The 20,235-nt window shown below is 42.0% G+C and overlaps 1 protein-coding gene and 1 long non-coding RNA gene across 2 annotated transcripts in view; one reads left to right on the top strand and one right to left on the bottom strand.

Annotated features, from left to right (window-relative positions):
• Positions 1–999: 999 nt before the first annotated feature.
• Positions 1,000–18,492, bottom strand: TNFSF10 (TNF superfamily member 10). The gene is made up of 5 exons (XM_010947780.3): positions 18,151–18,492; positions 12,658–12,795; positions 9,103–9,145; positions 5,572–5,676; positions 1,000–3,950 (listed from the first exon to the last, which is right to left on the bottom strand). The coding sequence occupies exons 1-5, from the start codon at positions 18,280–18,282 to the stop codon at positions 3,499–3,501; spliced, it is 870 nt and encodes a 289-aa protein (XP_010946082.1). The 5' UTR covers positions 18,283–18,492; the 3' UTR covers positions 1,000–3,498.
• Positions 14,488–20,235, top strand: part of LOC105063299 (uncharacterized) — a 24,430-nt gene continuing 18,682 nt past the window's right edge. Inside the window, exons 1-2 of the long non-coding RNA XR_006722238.2 lie at positions 14,488–14,708; positions 19,394–19,438. This is a non-coding gene — a long non-coding RNA (uncharacterized LOC105063299). The remainder of the gene's footprint in view (positions 14,709–19,393; positions 19,439–20,235) is intronic.

Here is a 20,235-nt window from a genome sequence, read left to right as displayed (position 1 = left end):
GTGAGGAAATGCTCTAATTTCATTCTTTTACATGTAGCTGTTTAATTTTCCCAGCACCACTTATTGAAGAGACTGTCTTTTTTTTTTTGAAACTTTTTTTGTTGAGTTCTAGTCATTTTACAATGTTGTGTCAAATTCCAGTGTAGAGCATATTTTTTCAGTTATACATGAACATACATATATTCATTGTCACATTTTTTTTTGAGACTGTCTTTTCTCCGTTGTACATTCTTGCTTCCTTCGTCATAGATTAATTGCCCATGGGTGTGTGGGTTCATTTGTGGGCTTTCTATTTTTGTTCTATTGATCTACATGCCTGTTTTTGCACCAGTACCACACTGTTTTGATTACTGTATTGGGATAAAATATCCATAACATAAAATTTACCATTTAACCATTTTTGAGTGTACAAGTCAGTGGCATTAAGTACATTCACACAGTTGTGCAACCATCACTGCTAGCCATCTCCAGAACATTTCACTATCCCAAACTAAAACTTTGTAACCACTAAATAATAACTCCTCATTTTTCCCTTCCCCCAGCCCCTGGTAATCACCATACTACTTTCTTTTTTCATGAATTTGACTATTTTAGATACTTCATGTAAAGAGAGTTATGCAATTTTTGTTCTTTCATGTCTGGTTTGATTTAGCATAATGTCTTCAAGGTTCCATGCATGTCGAAGCATGGGTCAGAATTTCTTTTTAAGGCTGAATAATATTCCCTTTTAGGTACAGACCACATTTTGTATATTCACTTATCTGTTGATCATATCATTTGGCTTTAATGGTCACTATTTGCTTTACTATAAATCTTAATGTCTGGTACATATGTCCCTCTTTAGTGCTCTGTTTCAAAATAACACGGACATTTTTGTTTTTAATTCACAAACTTTGTGCAACATAAGTATCTCTCATTATGATATTTTCAGGCAAAGTTTAGAAGGGAAAAAGTCACATTTGCATGTACAAAACTCAGTTTGGCAGTTTAAACAAATACTCTGGGAAAAGCCTCAAATTTTATTCCAAATACAATTAATTGAGACAAAAACTACATGTTTTAAGAGGGCTTAATTTAAAAAAGTTATATAAATTTTTATTTTAAAATTTACTACAAATATATAATGAAATCTTAAGTATCCTGTATAAAGAGTTATTTGTCAGTCCTTTGAATCTTTCATTCAGAGTATCTTCAGTGCTTTGGGCCAGCCTAGTTTTTGGTGGTGAAAAGCACAAGTCATTCAGAAATGGTTCCTTGTTCACTAAACAGAATTTGCTTAGTGAAATGATACATTTCGAATGGAATTTTCTTATTCCCAGCAAATGTGAGTGTACAGGACATGTCCTCCAAGGCCCTGCACTGTGCACACTGCATTTGTACCCTGCATACGTTGACAATGACCTCTCAGTACTGTCCTTTTCCCTTTCAGTTTTGGCAATGAGGTCCCTCACAGCAACCTGCAGTGTGACACACTACACGACAGAGGGATCAATGCTCTTTTTCCTTCTGCAGGCTTCACAAGAAAAGGTGATAAAGGCAGAAAATGTTCGTCACCACACAAATGTCTAGAAACCGAGAATCTTCTAAATTCTGCTAGAAAACTGCTAGAATCAAAGATCTTTTGGCAATTTTACTTTCTTGAAATACATTGGTCACTTTTCAGAGAGATGAAAACAGCTTGTGTTGTAGAGTCTTTTTGCTGGCGCACCTGTACTCAGGCTTATTTTGCCAGCCCTGCGGGAGTATTTCTGCCGTATATTCCTCTGAAATGCCAAGGGTCAGGCTTCCAGAGGCACTTTGTTTTCTTTCTTTCTTTCTTTCTCTCTTTCTTTCTTTCTTTTTTTTTTTTTTTTTAACATTTTTTATGGATTTATAAATCATTTTACAATGTTACAACATTTACAATATTTACATTTACAACGTCAAATTTCATTGTAGAGCACAATTTTTCAGTTATACATGAGCATATACATATTCATTGTCACCTTTTTTTTTCTGTGAGCTACCATAAGATCTTGTGTATATTTCCCTGTGCTATGCAGTATAATCTTGTTTATCTATTCTACAATTTTGAAATCCCATCTATCCCTTCCCACCCTCCACCCCCTGGGCAACCACAAGTTTGTATTCTATGTCTATGAGTCTGTTTCTGTTTTGTATTTATGTTTTTTTTTTTAGATTCCACATATGAGTGATCTTATATGGCATTTTTCTTTCTCTTTCTGGCTTACTTCACTTAGAATGACATACTCCAGGAGCATCCATATTGCTGCAAATGGCGTTATGTTGTCAGTTTTTATGGCTGAATAGTATTCCATTGTATAAATATACCACCACTTCTTTATCCAGTCATCCGTTGATGGACATTTAGGCTGTCTCCATGTCTTGGCTATTGCAAATAGTGCTGCTATGAACATTGGGGTGCAGGTGTCATCCTGAAGTAGGGTTCCTTCTGGATATAAGCCCAGGAGTGGGATTCCTGGGTCATACGGTAAGTCTATTCCTAGTCTTTTGAGGAATCTCCATACTGTTTTCCACAGTGGCTGCACCAAACTGCATTCCCACCAGCAGTGTAGGAGGGTTCCCCTTTCTCCACAGGCTCTCCAGCATTTGTCATTTGAGGATTTTTGAATTATGGCCATTCTGACTGGTGTGAGGTGATACCTCATTGTAGTTTTGATTTACATTTATCTGATAATTAGTGATATTGAGCATTTTTTCATGTGCCTATTGATCATTTGTATGTCTTCCTTGGAGAATTGTTTGTTTAGGTCTTTTGCCCATTTTTGGATTGGGTTGTTTGGTTGTTTCTTATTAAGTCATATGAGCTGCTTATATATTCTGAAGATCAAGCCTTTGTCAGTTTCATTTGCAAAGATTTTCTCCCATTCCTTAGGTTGTCTTTTTGTTTTACTTCTGGTTTCCTTTGCTGTGCAGAAGCTTATAAGTTTAATTAGGTCCCATTTGTTTATTCTTCCTTTTATTTCTATTGCTTGGGTAGACTGCCCTAGGAGAATATTTTTGAGATGTATGTCAGATAATGTTTTGCCTATATTTTCTTCAAGGAGGTTTATTGTATCTTGTCTTGTGTTTAAGTCTTTAATCCATTTTGAGTTTATTTTTGTGTATGGTGTAAGGGAGTGTTCTAGTTTCATTAATTTACATGCTGCTGTCCAGTTTTCCCAACACCATTTGCTGAAGAGACTGTCTTTATTCTATTGTATATTCTTGCCTCCTTTGTCAAAGATGAGTTGACCAAAAGTTTGTGGGTTCACTTCTGGGCTCTCTATTCTGTTCCATTGGTCTACACGTCTGTTTTTGTACCAATACCATGCTGTCTTGATGACTGTAGCTCTATAGTATTGTCTGAAGTCTGGGAGAGTTATTCCTCCAGCCTCTTTCTTTCTCTTCAGTAATTCTTTGGTAATTCAGGTTCTTTGATGGGTCCATATAAATTCTATTATGATTTGTTGGCACTTTGTTTTCTTTGTGGATCATTTAGCCAATTAAAAAGGCCCCAAAAAAACTGGCTTCTTGGTCCATGTCAATCAATTGCTCATTAGTTACAGACACAAAAATTCGGTCATTTTCCTTGAGCTCAAATATTCCACCTTGATAGATAGAATAGAGCCCATATTCCGAATCTTTAGACCAACAGCTATTTCTAGCACTCTTCATCAGCAGTATAGGGTCAGGATAGCTTGTGCATTTGTAAATATATTGTACCATTTGTTTGTTTTTCTTTCTGTTCTCCTCTGTTGCAGCGGTTCCCAAAATTTCTTCAGGTTCTTGAAATCGAAAGTATGTTTGGGAATAGATGTAATAAAACCCTGTTTGATGGATAACCAGCTCTCCATTCCTCAGGTGCAGATTATTCAAGAATGAATGTCCTTTTCTTGATGACTCCCATGAGTTTATTTTTTGGCCCAAAGCTTTTTCATTCTTGGAGCCTGAATGAAGTTTTAGAAAGAAGTAGTTAGTTTATAGCAAAGCAAGGAGTTTCCCTACAGCTGTGTCTAGCCAGTTTTTTGGTTAGGATTGTAAAGGAATTCCATCTAATATAGAACTTCTTGCTCCTTCAGTCTTACAAGGATTCTACATCCTGGTTGTATAGAAATCTGGAGGCTCCTGTGTCATTGTGAGCCGTTGGGAGCCCCTTACTTTGTGTACCTCATCTGCCACTTGGCCACACTTGTCACACTCAGTTCTGAATGGCATCACAGGGATGCTTCACTCAGTTGGCAATCTTTACTCCTGGGCAGAATTTATGTCCTGAAGCCCTGCCTCCTTTCCTGTACTGGTGAGCTCAAGTCACCAATGTCGAAGGAAACCAAAAGAGACATATCTATTTCCTCAAGACTAGAGCTCAGAAATTCCTGCTATTCTTTTGAGTCTCTTTGGATCTTTCCTTGGTCTTTCTCAGCAACCCAGAGCCAAAGCAACATCCAAGCAGAAGGCATCTCTAGTCCACAATAAGACTGGATACAAGGTTTGGCAAAGAGAGCCCAGATTTCAAGACTTTCAGATCTCTGTATCTTTAAATCCCAAAGACTTTGAATGAAAAGGGGCCCTACTAAAATAGTATATTCCTTTAAACTTTGGGCTCATCTCCATGACTGGTGCAAAATTTAATTTCCAAGAGTTTAAAACAACTATCATATTAGTCGATTAACAGTAAACAGTAATAGTGGAATAATGATCTCACTTGTAGGCAGAACATGTCAATCATTTATAAAACACGAGTTCAGGAATACCATGAAGGCAACTGCCCAGGGGAAAAAACAAACAGAAACCAACCAACCAACAGAAAAGCCCAACAATCTTTTCATCCGTTAACTGATGCCTGACATTTCTTTAAACCTGGACAAAACATTTCATGATAGTAAAAGCACTACTTAATGTGCACTTACTATTCACCAGCATTTCACATTAATCTTCACTGTTTTACAAGTTAAAGATTATCTCTACTTTGTATATGAAGAAACTAAGCTTGATTTGATTGAGTAATTTGCTCAGAACATATAACTAAGTCAGGAGGAACCGGGATGCCAATGTGGGTAGTTAGAAAGACCCATGCACTAACTACTGCACTATACGCACACCTGTTCTACAGCTAAAAGTTAGCCTTAATATGTTTGGTTGAATTATTTGAAACTGACATTTCTTGTAAGTGCGAAATGATCAAATCTTGGCAACTTTTTATGGTTCAGCCTTGTGCCACTAGGCAGGCTTAGTGACTCGTGGGGAAAATAGATAACTCATTTCGAACCTTGAAGAGGAGAAAATTTTGGTGAAAGTGAAAGAGAGAGAAATTAAAGAAGCACAAAATGTGTGTATGGGAAACTCTAAGACAAAGTTCTCCCAGTTCAGGATTTTCTTGAGGCCGGTTATGCCCGGGTAGTAACTGAGCTATTCATCTTATAATCTTGCTTTTGAAAAGAGTCAATCTGAGACCTAGTTACCTCTGAGCATTTTGTAGACAGTCATACAAACACTTCAGATACAAGTTAAAAGAATAAATTATTTGGAACAAGCCCTTCTTTAAGCCATATATGTATTGTTTTCTCTTACTTATTGCTGAGAATGTGCTTCTTCTCCGATTTGTCCCGGTTATGTGAGCAGCTACCCTCTGAGGACCTTTTTCTCTTTCTAAGTGAGGAATGTTCTGTTGCTTTTCTAAAAAAGAAATGACAAAGAATTATCAGCACTTGTCAAACTGCTTCTCAAATACACTGCTGTTCACTGCTTTTGTCAATCAAGCATCGTGATCACATTGGACTTCCAAAGTCGATTAGATGGGTTTTCATAAAACCAACCTACATTTAAGTATGATGATCAGACTACTTCAGCGTATGTTTAATTTGAAAGTAATTTAGATGGGAAGATTAAGCAGCCACTTAGGCTATAATTTATCGGCACCTCAGAAGTAGTTTCAACTAGAATATAACATATACTACAAATGGTTCAACTGGAATATAACAAAGTGAAGATTCTGGCCCTTTTCCAAAAATTAAAATAAAAATAACAAATATGGACTTGTAATACTCCTCCTGAGTCATCCAAGTGCACAATAACAGGTACTGGCAGATTTCCATTCTGAGTTATATATAGAAACAATCAGAGTGATACCAGCTGGCGTTATCTCAATTATTTTTTCCTCTTTGCTGGCTGCTACCTATTCTCAAGGAGCACTGCTGCTAACAACTGTCCACAGATGCTACCCAAACTGGGATCCAAGAGTCATCACCCCTGTATCCCAAAAGGAACATGAAATGACATAATTGTCATGATGAGCATAGATGAGCATATAAGTCACTGATTCATTAGATCATAATAAACTAACATTTTTCAACCACCATCCAAGAATACAAATTCAACAAACTAGTCTTTAAAAAATCAGCTCACACTTCCTAGGATGCTTCCGTTGGCTGTTAAGATTAATTATATGCTTTCATCAAGCAAATATGGCCAGGGACAAGGTACTGCCCTACAGGGGCTTCAGAGATTAATCACTGATTACTATGAATGAGTCCTCAACAGACTTACAGTTTTTAGGGACGATATAAATTAGAAAATGAAATTTTACCTATGAGAAATAGAAACAAAGGGTGATGAGTGTTCAGGGAGGGAAAGGTTCCTATTGGTTGAAGAGCTGAGGTCAGGGGAGGGTTTGTACTAAGGCCCTTTCATCCACTTACTCCAGCAAATCAAAGTGCCCATCACATCTGTGCCAGTACTCTTCTAGGACCATGGAGAAAGAATTATAAACAAACAAATGCAAGGAAGCATCTGAGGTGCAGAATAATTATCTGAATAGGGGGAGGATAGGAAGGCTTGGGGCCAGACAGAGAAGGGCATTCCCAGAAATCTAGAACAATGTCCCCAAGGCAGGATGCACAGAGCATCTCTGGGGCAAGGCATCAGAGGAGTTCAGTTTCAGGCTTGAATAAGGAGTTAAACTACAGAGGATTTGCGTGTTAGGCTAAGAGATTTGGATTTTACAGACATGGAAGATTCTGGAAGGTTTTAAACAGGGAAGCAAAAAGATATGCTAAATTGACTCGTAGTAAGGTTTGATGGATAGAAAGTGAGATGGCTGGAGATTGGCAAGTTATCAGACGATTATAATTGATCAGGACTGAGAACAGGAAACTTTACTCTAGGCTAGTCGAAGAAGAAACTGAAAGGGGGTGATAAAATTTCACAGGGACAGAAATGAATGGGAATGAGAATTTCTCCATCTGTCTGGAATTGTTCACTTATTTTGGATAAGTGGGCATTTGTACAATACTGAAGACCAAACACACCACGGGGATGTACAATTACATGTTACTCTCATGATGCCCAGCTTTCAAGGTTGATGTGTCCATTTACTTTTAACCTCCATTGTTAAATAATTCATAATGCCTTGACTGCTCCTAGATCTTAACACTTTGTTTTAAAATATTCAACAACAGAATTCAATTATAAAAATCTCGCATTTGAGGTCATTGAAAGGATAGGGGAGAGCCTAGATTTAAAAGCAAATTCTAAAGAGAGGAAATTTCCTACGGAGTATGGCAAACACTTCCTGGAAAAGAAGCCTTTGAATGTGTATATTTGGGTGTCACGGATACTTCTTGGTATACTGAGGAGTACATGATTTCTACACCCCACTTGGATGAATACAAAAGAATATTTTTCTTCCAACACTGAAAATTGTACATATTTCTACTGTAGAGCATGGATCTGGAGTTCCTCATTAGATGAGATGGAGTGTTTGACACTCCTGCTACTGCTTCTGCCTACAAGTAAATGACCAGGAAGGATGCCTGGACCTGGGAGAAGGTCTTGGCTTCATATTGAATAAAGCCTATTTAATAAAGGATGGTGGGGGTATCAAGTACAAGGGAGTTTTTTGTATTGGAAAAGGATAGCTGAAAAGTAGGATGACATCATTAACGAAATATATGTTAAAAAAAACTGTTTCTCTTTTGCCAGGCTGGTGTGCCCCAGGACTGTATGTCTCTGGTACATGCATTTGGGCCCGAACGACCATGAGTATGGGAAAATGGGGCTATGATGAGCCAAATGCAAAGAAACAGCAGATTGAATTCATCAATTGTATTTACTTACATATCGATTCAAAATATATGCATTAAGCAATTTCTGCGTAGACAGAGATTGTGGTGGCACATTATTAATGCACTTCCACTGAATTTGTGTGCTTCAAAATGGTTAATGGTATATAGTGTGAATTCTTCTCAATAAAATACACACAGATATGTGTTCACCAAAGATGGTGCAGGTAAGGGCCCGGGGGTAAAAGAGAATCTACTAGGCTGGAGGCATAGAGTTAAGTCTAGGTACAGAGAGGTGAGAGAAATAGCCATGTTTTCTGTCTTTGTGAATCTTCAGTAGAGAATCAGCAAACAGACAGAAAAAAAAAAAAAGAAAAGAAAAGAAATGAACAAGACGAGTGTGACAGCAACAAGGGGCAGGGGATCTTACTTAGAATGTTGGCCAGGGAAGTGCTCTCTGAAGAGGTGACAAGTAGGTGATGAGGATGGAGGATGAGAAGGAGCTGGTTATGGAAGAAGCCAGGTGGAGGGCCGCGAAGCCAGCCTGGGCAAAAACACTGAAGGCGGCTGCCGACCACACACAGGCAGGTGGCTGAGGTGGGGGGATCACAGCATGAGAATTTCGAGTGGGTAGAGGACTGTTTGGAAAGAGATGATGGAGTAAGATACTTTTGCATAAAGAAATGCTTGGACCCTAGGTGTGGTCAGAAGCAGAGATGATGGGCAACTTTGGTGCCCTTAATTTTTTCCAGCCACATTCCAGAAAGGATTTAGATGGATTATTTACTACATGTTCAAAGGCAAAAAATAAATAATTAAGGAATTGAGGTGAAGGGGAAAATCCACATTGGAAAAGTAAAATTCAGGTGAAATCAAGTTCAGACCATAGGTGGGTCACAGATTCGGTTCTCAGCTTTCTAGCTGCCAAAGGGAAGAGGAAAATAGAATCAAGTAGCTTGTGACACTGAGCAGCGGCTGGAGGTGGGATGAGTGGATGGGAGGTTGACAGTAGAAAATTAAAATAACAAACAAAAAATACTACCTGGAATTGTAGGAATGGTTTCCTCATAGGTTCTCAAAATCATCTGCAAATAGTATTGAATAAAGCTTGTTAATTTCCCTAAAAATTTAAGCTGACTACAGATTGTCTATGACTCTTCTTGCTGACACCTGACAGGAAATCTCTACGTAAGACATCAATCTAGGCAGCTTTAAGTTGTTCAAGCATAGGTTGGTGTGGGGTAGGATGCGAGCTGGGCTGAACACAAGGCAGCTGTCCCTAAGTGGTGATCAAAGGGTGGTCCTCTGTCTGAGAGAGTTCTGTCTCCGGATGACGTCTACAAAAGGCCACACCTGAAGCAGCACAGGAGGAAGGAGTCATCCTTCTCCAAGTTAGGTCACCCTAATGTTTCCCAGGCCTCCTGGGGCTGAAGGATGTGGCGGCCATGTGACCTCACTTTCTGTGTATGTGTCTGCATGCATGTGTATGTAAGTGCACTGTGTGTGTGTGTGCGCATGTGTGTGTGCATGTGTAAGTGCACTGTGTGTGTGCACATGTGTGTGTAAGTGCAGTGTGTGTGTGCATGTGTGTGTAAGTGCACTGTGTGTGTGTGCATGTGTATGTAAGTACACTGTGTGTGTGTGCATGTGTGTGTAAGTGCAGTGTGTGTGTGCATGTGTAAGTGCAGTGTGTGTGTGCATGTGTATGTAAGTGCACTGTGTGTGTGTGCGCGCATGTGTGTGTGCATGTGTAAGTGCACTGTGTGTGTGTGCACATGTGTGTGTAAGTGCAGTGTGTGTGCATGTGTGTGTGCATGTGTGTGTAAGTGCACTGTGTGTGTGCATGTGTGTGTAAGTGCACTGTGTGTGTGTGCATGTGTATGTAAGTGCACTGTGTGTGTGTGCATGTGTATGTAAGTGCAGTGTGTGTGTGCATGTGTATGTAAGTGCACTGTGTGTGTGTGCATGTGTATGTAAGTGCAGTGTGTGTGTGTGCGCATGTGTGTGTGCATGTGTGTGTAAATGCACTGTGTGTGTGCATGTGTATGTAAGTGCAGTGTGTGTGTGCGCGCATGTGTGTGTGCATGTGTGTGTAAGTGCACTGTGTGTGTGTGCATGTGTATGTAAGTGCAGTGTGTGTGTGTGTGCGCATGTGTGTGTGCATGTGTAAGTGCAGTGTGTGTGTGCATGTGTAAGTGCAGTGTGTGTGTGCATGTGTGTGTAAGTGCACTGTGTGTGTGTGTGCATGTGTGTGTAAGTGCACTGCGTGTGTGTGTGTGCATGTGTGTGTATAAGTGTGCTGTGTGTGTCTGCGTTCACGTGTGTGTATAAGTGAGCTGTGTAATAGAGTCCAGGGGCTTTAAATTATTGGACAGACCCAAGACTCAAGGGGTAAAGCACCCCCCCACCAGGACGCCCACAGACACTCACAGCCCTTCCAGCAGTTTCCTGGTAGCACCATGTCACTCTCTCATTTCTGAGAATGTGGCTGAGACCTTCTTAACACAGAAGTATATTTTCAAATTCCCATATCTTACTAAACACATCATATCACTCTTTTGTGATAACCAGTGGGGGAAACCAGTAAGAAAGAGTGAAATCGAGGCTTTCTGTTATGTGAGAAGACCCTGATGTGGCTCACCGTGGCTTTAGACTCCCCCTCCTCTCAGTTCTGTCAGCCGTGGGGCTTGGCCCATCCCTGCCCACACCTTCCCGGCACTTTTGGTAACAGCACAACTGCCAGAAATTCCCTTCCTCTCTGCTCTTGCCCCAAACCAGAGGCCTTTGCTCTTCCCCGTCTCTGGCTCTGACGCCAGATAGCAGGGCCGGGGGTGCTGGGCGGCTGCCTGCAGTGCAGTGGGCACCGGTGTGCGGGGAGGGGGAGGGGAAGCAAGAGGCAGCCTCTGCACACGCGCTCTCTCTCCCCCTCGTCTTGGACAGGAAGAAGGCAGGAAGAAGGAGGAGCAGGAAAGGGAAGAGGAAAACCCCTGCAGGGTGGAGGCAGAATAAAAGGCTGATCACAGAAAAATCAGATAGCGTGGATTCAAATCTGCTCATTGTTAGCCCTGGGAAACTTCCCTCAAGTGACTTTACTGATGTGAACTTTAATTTCTCCATTTATTATTATTATTTTTTAAAAGAAGTGAGGAATGATTCCTTCCTCACAAAGCTGTTTGAGGATTAAAGGAGAGAATACACGTAATGGGCACAGGAGGTTTGCTGGAAATTGTTCAATTCGGGGTGCCTACAAAAGTGGGGAACTCTTCTCCCCTCCACACTCTCACGCACCCCTGGGTGTCCCCGTGCTCTCTTCTCTAGTTAGTGGCTGATGTGAGGGTGAGAGGGAGGGGGAATGGGAGGGAGGCAGGACGAGACGCGTGACACCCACCCCAACCCCCTGCTTCTACCTCCCCACTCCCCGCCCAGCCTCCGGATTTCTGCCATAGCCCTGACTTTCTCTCCTCTGCCGCCCGTGGGACTGCCACCCCTCTGACCCTAGGGTCTCTGGGGTCCCGTTCCTCAGGACCCTTCCCCTCGGCCCGGGTCTTTCCTGGTCCTCGGCTCTTGGGCCGAAGGAGCCCCAGCTGCTCCAGCATGTCTCCTGGACAGCCGGCGCCCCACCCACACTTCCAGGGCAGCTGCAGAGCAGCTGTGCTTCGAGGACACCCAGGTGGGAGTCTGAGTTCATTTCTCATAGAGGCAGTACCACGGGTGACTCTGGGCTTTTGCTATGAGGACTTTTTAGCCTAATCCCAAACACTGTTTCTATGCAAAGGCACACAGAGCACCAGACAATAGACTTACAATCACCTCTTTAAAACACATCCTCCCCCTACCCTGGGAATGTCCCCAGTAATTTTTAAACAATGATGGTGCATCATAGTTTACAGGCTTTTTCCGCATCTGTGTTCTCAACTGACCTTTCCAGATAGGTAGAAGCAGCCTGAGAGAAGAAACTCTATTAGACATGCCACATTGCTGGAAGTAAAACTAGGTCATCACATTTAGTGAAATAAACGGCTAGCTAACATAAAGCTTCTGCTAGAGATCCTATTTTAGCAACTTTCACAAGCAGATAATAATATTGTGTAATTTGTCATTTACTAACTGTCAATTGAGATGTCATCGCCTTCGATTTCTCAAAGTATCTCTTTCTTCCCTCTTCCTTTCCTCTTTCTTCATCTCTATATGCATACAAAAATACAGACTTAATTCCAGAGATCAACAATGTGGGAAGAATAGAAAACATCATTATTTGGTTTCTTTTGTTTTCTGACTTAGAAAAAAATTAGACACCCTTTATTGTCACGTGACCTTGAACACATTACTCTGTCTGTGCCTCAGTTTCCACAATGTATGATGAAAAGTTTAGACTAGAGAAGAAGCCTTCTGGAGAAGAGGAATAAACTCTAGACCAGGACCCACTGTTGGGTGCTGTTCCATCTGTCCCTACTTCTGTGAATTTGGGGAAAAATCACTTAAAAGCTCAGGGCTCCAGTTTCCTCCTGTGAAGTCTAGATTTGAAGATCTTAAATATTGCTTCTCCTCCAGCCTTCTATATGTGTCTGCTCGTGAAGCGAGCCGGTGGTTCACCTACCTTTCTAATAAACTGACGGAGCTGCCATTTGACTTGCCAGCAGGGGTTGATCATACTCTCTTCATCACTGGGGTCCCAAGAACTGTCATCTTCTTTTAAGAAGCAACCTATGCCACTTTTGGAGTACTTGTCCTGTATCTGTGTTGAGGTGAATATAACACAGTATTACACACAAGTGCTTTTTATTTTTCTTTATGTAGAAGTTTAAATAACAGAAACTGATGACAGATTCAGAGGAGCCTTAGCACCTTGGATAAGCTCATGGCTTGAAGGAAAAACAAGCATGCTGTCCTTTGCCCTTTGAATAAAAAAAAGCAGTTGGAAGAGGGGAGGGTATGGCTCAAGTGGTAGAGGGCATGCCTAGCATGCACGAGGTCCTGGGCTCGATCCCCACTACCGCCTCCTCCAAAAGTTAATGAATAAATAAGCCTAATTACCTTCCCCCCTCCCCAAAAAGCAAAAACAAATTAAGAAAAAGCAAGCAGTTGGATATGGTGGAGAGGAAACAGATGTGGGCCACAATGGGTCACAATGCCCTTCACTGCCTCTGCCCGTGAATATCTGTGTATCCTCAACACATTTCTTCTTCTCCTCCACATCTCTTCTTCATTTGCGTTTTGAGCTGGTTCACTGTGGTCATCTTTGAGGTCCCTTCCATTTCTGACATAGTGTGAATCCCATTCTACAGCTGGAAACCCACCTAAGTACAAAGGAGGCAGCAGAGTCTGTTTAAATTCCAGGATCCCAATAAAAAAAATTAGCCAAACCCTTTGAGGGTACAGATTATGTTCTGTTTCTTGATCTGAGCTTTGGCTGTCTGAGTAGATTCTAGTTATTGTAATTTCTTCTCCTCTGGATGGCAGAATCCAGACCACACTGACGCTAGGAATTTGAATGTTGCCCAATTAAATGTCCACACCAGCTAGGGATTTACTTGCAGAGACTTGAAACACCACTTGAGGTTTTCTCCCTCCTTCTGATCAAGTGAACATTTACAATGGCCAGATCCTTGTCAACAAACTCTGTGCTTAGTGTTACACACACCCCACCCCCACCTAAGACCATCCAGAATACTTCAGGATGACAACCCATTCATCTTACAAAGAAAAACAGGATGTCTATGCAAGGTCAGACAGGCTTTTTTTTTTTTTTTTCTTTCCTGTTTTCATTTTTAAAACTAGGATTCAGGAGATGTTATTTCCCTGTACAAATCTACTGAAATGCATTTCTTTGGGGAAATAAATGGGAAAAGAGCCATTTTTATCTGTTACGTGAATTTAGGGGACCCGAAAGCTTGGAAGAAGGATCAAACTTAACAATGATCTGCTCCTTCCTATAGAAGGACAATCTCATTCCAAGTCAAAACAACTCAACTGCTTATGAGAGGTTTCAGCTGGACTGATGCGGGTTTGAAGTCGGCCAGGCCACGTACCCTTTGGACATTTGATCAGGTCTCTCAAGTGTCAAAGTGACAAACCTGAGTTAATTCATTCCTTCCCCACACTCTGGCATAGAACATTCATTTACATTTAAATAAATGTTTGTTTTCTTCCCTTAATAAATTACAAGAGTAAAACATTTGCCTAGTAGAGGTAGTGGGGGTGACAGCTGGGGCCACCTGAGGTGAGAGGACCTGCGAAGACTTTAAACACCACTCCTTTGTCCCTACCCACCCCCATGCTCTTCTACTGTAGACGTCAGTTTTCATCTGCAAATTATATGGGAGCTTAAAATCCTTTCCAAGGAAGGAACTCAATTTAGAAGTAGAAGAACATGTCTAGCAAACTTGGGGAAGGACCAGAGGGGAAGAGCTGGATTTAGCTAAAAGGCCTGAGGGTAGTTCCAGGAAGAACTAGTCATGGTCCTAGTTAGACATGGTCCTAGCCAGGATAGGGTGTGCCTTGGCCAGGCACTGATCTGATGAAACTGAATAAACAGACTTTAGTGTTTTGGTAACCCGTTGGGACAAGACAAAGTGCGTGAGACAGAAGGGAGGGAACAACTTGCCTTCTTACTTCCCAGCAGTTGAACGCTGTCTCAACATGAACCGGGTAAGTGCCTGAGAGGCCAGGCCAGGGGCAGGACAAGGCAGGGCTGAGAGGAGCTGGGATGAGGAGGTCATGGTAGCCAGCAGCCCCCTGTGAAGTGGGAGTTTGAGAGGGTGGAAGTGAGCAGGGGCCAACGCAGGTCAACTGCTGACCCCTGGATATTCTCTGGGAGTTTTCCAGAAACACTTTCAGGAGGTGGGAGGGAGAACCTTGAAAACTCAGTAAGGTCCTAGGTATACGTGGCAGGGAGTCTGACGAGCCAGTATGACTCCACTGTTACCCCAGATTTAATGAAGCCTAGAAGCACTGAGGATACACAGGCAGCCTGGAAAATACAGAAAGTTAGAGAATACTTTCCTAAAAGTACAGACAAAACCCGTGATTCCCCCTTATTCCACCTCCTTGGAATCACCCTTGGGATGATCTCTCTTGTTCACAGGGTTGAGGTCAGACTGTGTGGGAAATTCTGGAGAGTTATTTTCTCTTAAGGCTATATTAAAATGTCATGTGCTTTAGGTCCGTATGAAAAATCACATGGATAGCATAGGTACTGTTACACTGTTCACAGTAGAAAATTTATGAAACATAGAAAAATAAAAAAGGAAGAAAAGGCCCCTAGGTAGAGATCACAACTGTCGACATCTGGTGTGTCTCCTCCTAGACATTTTTATGCTTCTGTATTGATTTCTGAACCACAGAAGGCCCCAGCTGCCCGACAGGTTTCACATTTGGTAGTTTCCTCTGCAGACCCTGGCGAATGCAGGTGACTGACGCATGTGTGAGGGGTGCTGTGGTTATTCTGAGAATAATTAATGATGATTCCTATGATGTGTCTCTCTCACCCTTTTCTTTCCACCTCAAAGTGTGAATGTCCTACAGCACAGCTCAGGCTGGGTCTCTTCTCTTGCTAACCACATCTGAGAGGTGGGAGCAGGGGGATGTGTGTGCTATTTTTATTTGCACACATCTAGAAGGAGGGACAGCCCCGAGCTATTGCACTGGGTGCCTGCTCTTCTGTTCCAGAAGCCCTTGGTTCTGAGAAGTGGATTTTCAGTGTTTTTGCTGCCATGGCAAATACGGTGGTTGTCTAGGCCAGGGCCAGCCAGGCCTTGGCAGCGCTTGAGGTCGGCAGGGTGGATGTGGCTGGCTCAGAGACACGCTCTGCTGCCCAGACATTATTAGTCTCTAACAAATTATTTTCTGCAAACCACAAATAGCATAAAGGATCATTTATGGAGACCGGTGGATAAGGGTTTCTTTCTTTTTCTTCCCTGTCTATGATGCCACAGTGATAGGCAGTCCCCTTGTCATAAACTTTCTCAGAGAGACAGACTTCAGAGACTGAATGCATATTTATTGTTCATGCTTGCTGGTTTACAGGCTTAATTGTGAGGATCCAGTCCAACATCCCTCAGCCCTGCTCAACCCACACTCCCTACAATCTTTGACCTCTTCTTCTTCTTCTGCAAGTTTTCACTAGCCAAAGTGGAACTTGTGATCTGTCTCAAGAAATTAATGTTTGTGTTGAATATGCTTTTCCAAACTCTACACAGTTACCCAAAGAGATTCAGATTCATTTTCCTTTGCAAAAGTCCCTGATGAAGAGGGTCAAAACTTCAAGAGACTTCTCAATGCTAGTTACAATGGTGACAACTTATTAAGCACCTATTTAATGCACGTTCAAAATTGGGCTTTACATTTTACCAGCTTTGTAATCTTGGACAAGTCCCCTAACTTCCCCGAGCCTTAGTTTGTTCATCTATAAAATGGGATAACTATATTTATAGAATTGTCATGAGGAAGAAATAGGGCAATACTTTGAAAGTTTCTGAAACATAGTATTTGCTCAATATCTGTTAATTCTCTAATACTTTCAATGAATTCTTCTGCATGTCTATACAGTAGTGTACACACATATAAACACGCAATCAGGAAAAATGTGTGCAAATAGGGAGATGTTAAGCTTTATTTGAAATCTCCATTTCTATAGTATACTTAAAAAAACTTAATCATATACATGGACAATTGCATGACTCAGATCAGTAGAAAACCAGTTGATTCAGTCTTAAAATGAGGCCAACTTTAATGTGAGCAAATTAGGGGAACCTCTTGTATATGGAGACACAGACTTAGTCTCTTTATACTGCAAAGTTAACAAAGCTTAGGACATGATGGCTCCAAATTGGTAAACACAGCAGCATTCCAGTCTCTCCTGCAGACTCAGAACTAAAGACATGATTATAGTGACATGGATTTTTTTTTTCTTACAAATATATGGGCTCTTCAAAATTGCTCTATAACAAAGCTGACTCTACTGGTCATCGAATGGTAGTGATCATTTTCATAATTACTTGTGAACAAAAGTCTACATCATTCATTTCCAAAGAAAATCCCCAACTGAGAGCCAAGTTTATACTCCACAGGATATACAAACTGCATTTCCTTTACAGAAACACTCTATTTGTGCACAATTTGTATTTGTCCAAGACCCTCAGCCTTTCTGGCCAGCTGACAGATTGGATGCTGCCTTGTCACAATGCAGCAGGGAGCTGTGTTCATCACAAAGTGGAAACAGGTTAACCCTATGGACACCCGGCTGTGATGGGAACAGCATTACCTAGGTGCTGAAGACCTGGGTCCAGCTCTGCCTCCAAGTTCTCCCTGAGCTTGACAAGTCATTCTCTGGAGGTGTCTCTAGTCTCCTCATCTACAAAATGAGGGTGTCAGAGTTCCTTGCAGCTCAGAGTTCCCTACTATATAATATACAACTAGTTAAAATAAAAACAAAAAGCCAAAAACTGAGTTGGCTTATTTTCAATATTTTGCATTCAAAATCCACTGAGATTAGCCACATCTGGAACACAAAGCAGCATTGTTACAAGTGGTTTAGAGCCTGGCTTTGGATTAAGCCTCAACTCTACCCTACCCCTGTGTACTAGCAGTACCACCACATTTGTGAAGGTTGGTTATTCATTCAAGAAACGTTTAATGAACACCTCCTAGGTGGGAGCCACATGCTAGCACCTAGAGGTTTCACAGTAAGCAAAAGCAGACACAGTCCTGCCCTGATGCAGCTCCTCTCACCCCAGAGAATTTGAGTTGAGAGCTATAAAAAGCATTAAGCAGAAAACACTCAACGAACGGCAGCAGTTGCTAATATTAAAACAGACATGGACTGCTGGAAACAAGAAAAACTAGCTCAGGAGTTTGGTGCCTGCATCTGCTGGTAACTGTGGGGCCAGTTTTGTCACTGCACTTGGTCCACACAGTCCCTTCAACTCGCCCCTCTGTAAAGTTCTCAGTAATGACATGCATTTAGGGTCCCCAGGCAGAGAAACCGAGCTGTCTCCTCCTCTGCAAAATCTTCACAGAGAAGACGACAGAGAGGCAAGTAAGTGGAGGGCTGCTGAAAGCCTCTGTCAGGGACCCCGTGCCTGGTACTGACCTGCTTCAGCTCGTTGGTGAAGTACACGTAGGTTATGGCCACACAGAGGGACTGCAGGAGCACGGTGAAGATCAGCATCAGCACGCAGGTCTGCCCGGGACTGGCGCCCCCCGGAGCCTGCACCGAGGCCATGGTCCCGTCAGGGCCTGACTGCTGCAGAGTCAGCCAGGCAGCAGGTTATGTCTGGAGGTGACGGAAGAAGTGGGTGGGGCGGGGAGCCGAAGTTCAGTCTACTAGAAAAGAACAAAGTGAAACTGAAAGCTATAGCAGACAAACAGGGAGAGAAAAATCCATACGGGCGAGACAGAGATTGGAATTATGCAAGCCTGGGAACCCCTCACCACTAGCAGCCAGCAAGCAAGAGAGAAGGGAGGATTCCACTACAGGTTCCTGGGGAGCAGCGCCCCACTGTGTATGGCAGACAACGGGCTGGACATGGTAGCAATCTTCACTGCTACTGGGGGAGGAGGCGCCTACCTTTTATAGGGGCATTGATGTCAGGGGGGCTCAGCAATTAGCAGGGACTAATTAAGCCACATAATTAAGAGGATTGGGTTCTCATGTGAGTGAAGCAGGGACTGACCGAGCAGGGGGGGGAGAGAGCAAGAGGACAGCCACCTTGAGGGGCCTGGCCGTTCAGCAGTAGATACTCAGAGTAAAATGGAATACGAAGTATTTCACCCTTACCTGTCCATGAATTACCCTTTTCTCCAACTCCATTATTAACAGTTTTTAATGTATCTTTCCGCTGAGATTCCATGCATTTAAGTATTATATGTAAAATATTTATCTCATGTACATGACAGACAAAAATGGTCACATACTCTGTACATCATTCTGCACCTTGTTTTTATCCATGCCTGTGTCTTGGGGGCTCATTCTGTAGCCATAGTACATTTCCCTTGCTGTACAGTGTCCTATTGTACAGATACATCATGACGTAGTTAACCAGTCCCCCATAGACATGTATCAGGTTGCTGCCAATGTTTATCTTTATCACAAATGATGCTCTAAGGACCACCTCTTCCTTATCTCTTCATGAGGCTCTCTCTTTGCACCCCTATTTATAACCGCAGTCTCCTGCTTCCCACCCTGTCCGTCCCTATCTTGCTCCCACACTTTGTTTTTCCTCCAAGCACTTCAAGCTTTCTGGCATTCTATATAATTTACTCCTTCATTACTTGTCTTCACCATCTAGAGTGTAGGCTCTATAAAGACATATTTTTGTCTCTTTTGTTTGCAGCGGAACCCCTTGTACCTGAGTGCCTGGAGCACAGCTAGTCCTCGAGTAAGTATTTATTGAATAACTGAATGTTTTAATTAAATCCCACAAAAGATAAACATACATGATAAATAAAAGGTACAACATAACTTCCCTTCAAGGCAAAACAAGTCATGGTTCCCAGACTCATCAGTCATTTGTTCTGTTTGTCTTGTATTAATTTTTTACATTATGCCAAATGAGATGAGTATATTTTAATTTGATCCAGAGTTGATATCTTCTGTGAATCCAGGAATGTCTCAATTTAATTCAGCCTCTTTGACCAGGGATAATGTTTCCTGATCTTTCTGAATTAAGCCAGATAGTGGGGACTTAACTAAGTCTCGGCATCCTTGTATGTGGTGGCTCTCCTATACTGATGGTACTATTAACATGCAGGTTCTTCCACAGTTGTGCATTCTCAATCTCCAGAAGAGCACGTCACTGTGGTATTGTTTCTGGTAATTAGAGAGGGTGCAGAAATCTCCAGTTATCTTGAGGTAGTCAGTACACGTTTAATTTGTCCCAATTAGCTTCATACGGAGTTAAGACGTGGTAACTTGTGTCCTCTTGCAGAGGGATCAGTCTGCATTTCAGTCAGGCTCTGGCACTGCGTTTAAAGGTAAAGTGTCATCGGCAAATTGTTCACTGGAAGGGAAGACGCAGATGCTCTATAGAAAAATAAAAATAGATGGAAACAACATGCTAGGTTGCCCCAGTTGCCCAGAAGAGCACTAGTGAGATTCCTGGAGGTTCTCTCCATTCTATAGCCAAGTCAGGGACCAAGAGGTAAACACATCTTGAAAAATTCTTCAAAATCGAAA

The sequence above is a fragment of the Camelus bactrianus genome, chromosome 1 (assembly GCF_048773025.1).
Source record: "Camelus bactrianus isolate YW-2024 breed Bactrian camel chromosome 1, ASM4877302v1, whole genome shotgun sequence".
NCBI classification, from domain to species: Eukaryota; Metazoa; Chordata; class Mammalia; order Artiodactyla; family Camelidae; genus Camelus; species Camelus bactrianus.
Note: the sequence above shows the minus strand (reverse complement) of the source record. Positions and strands in the feature narration are given on the sequence as shown.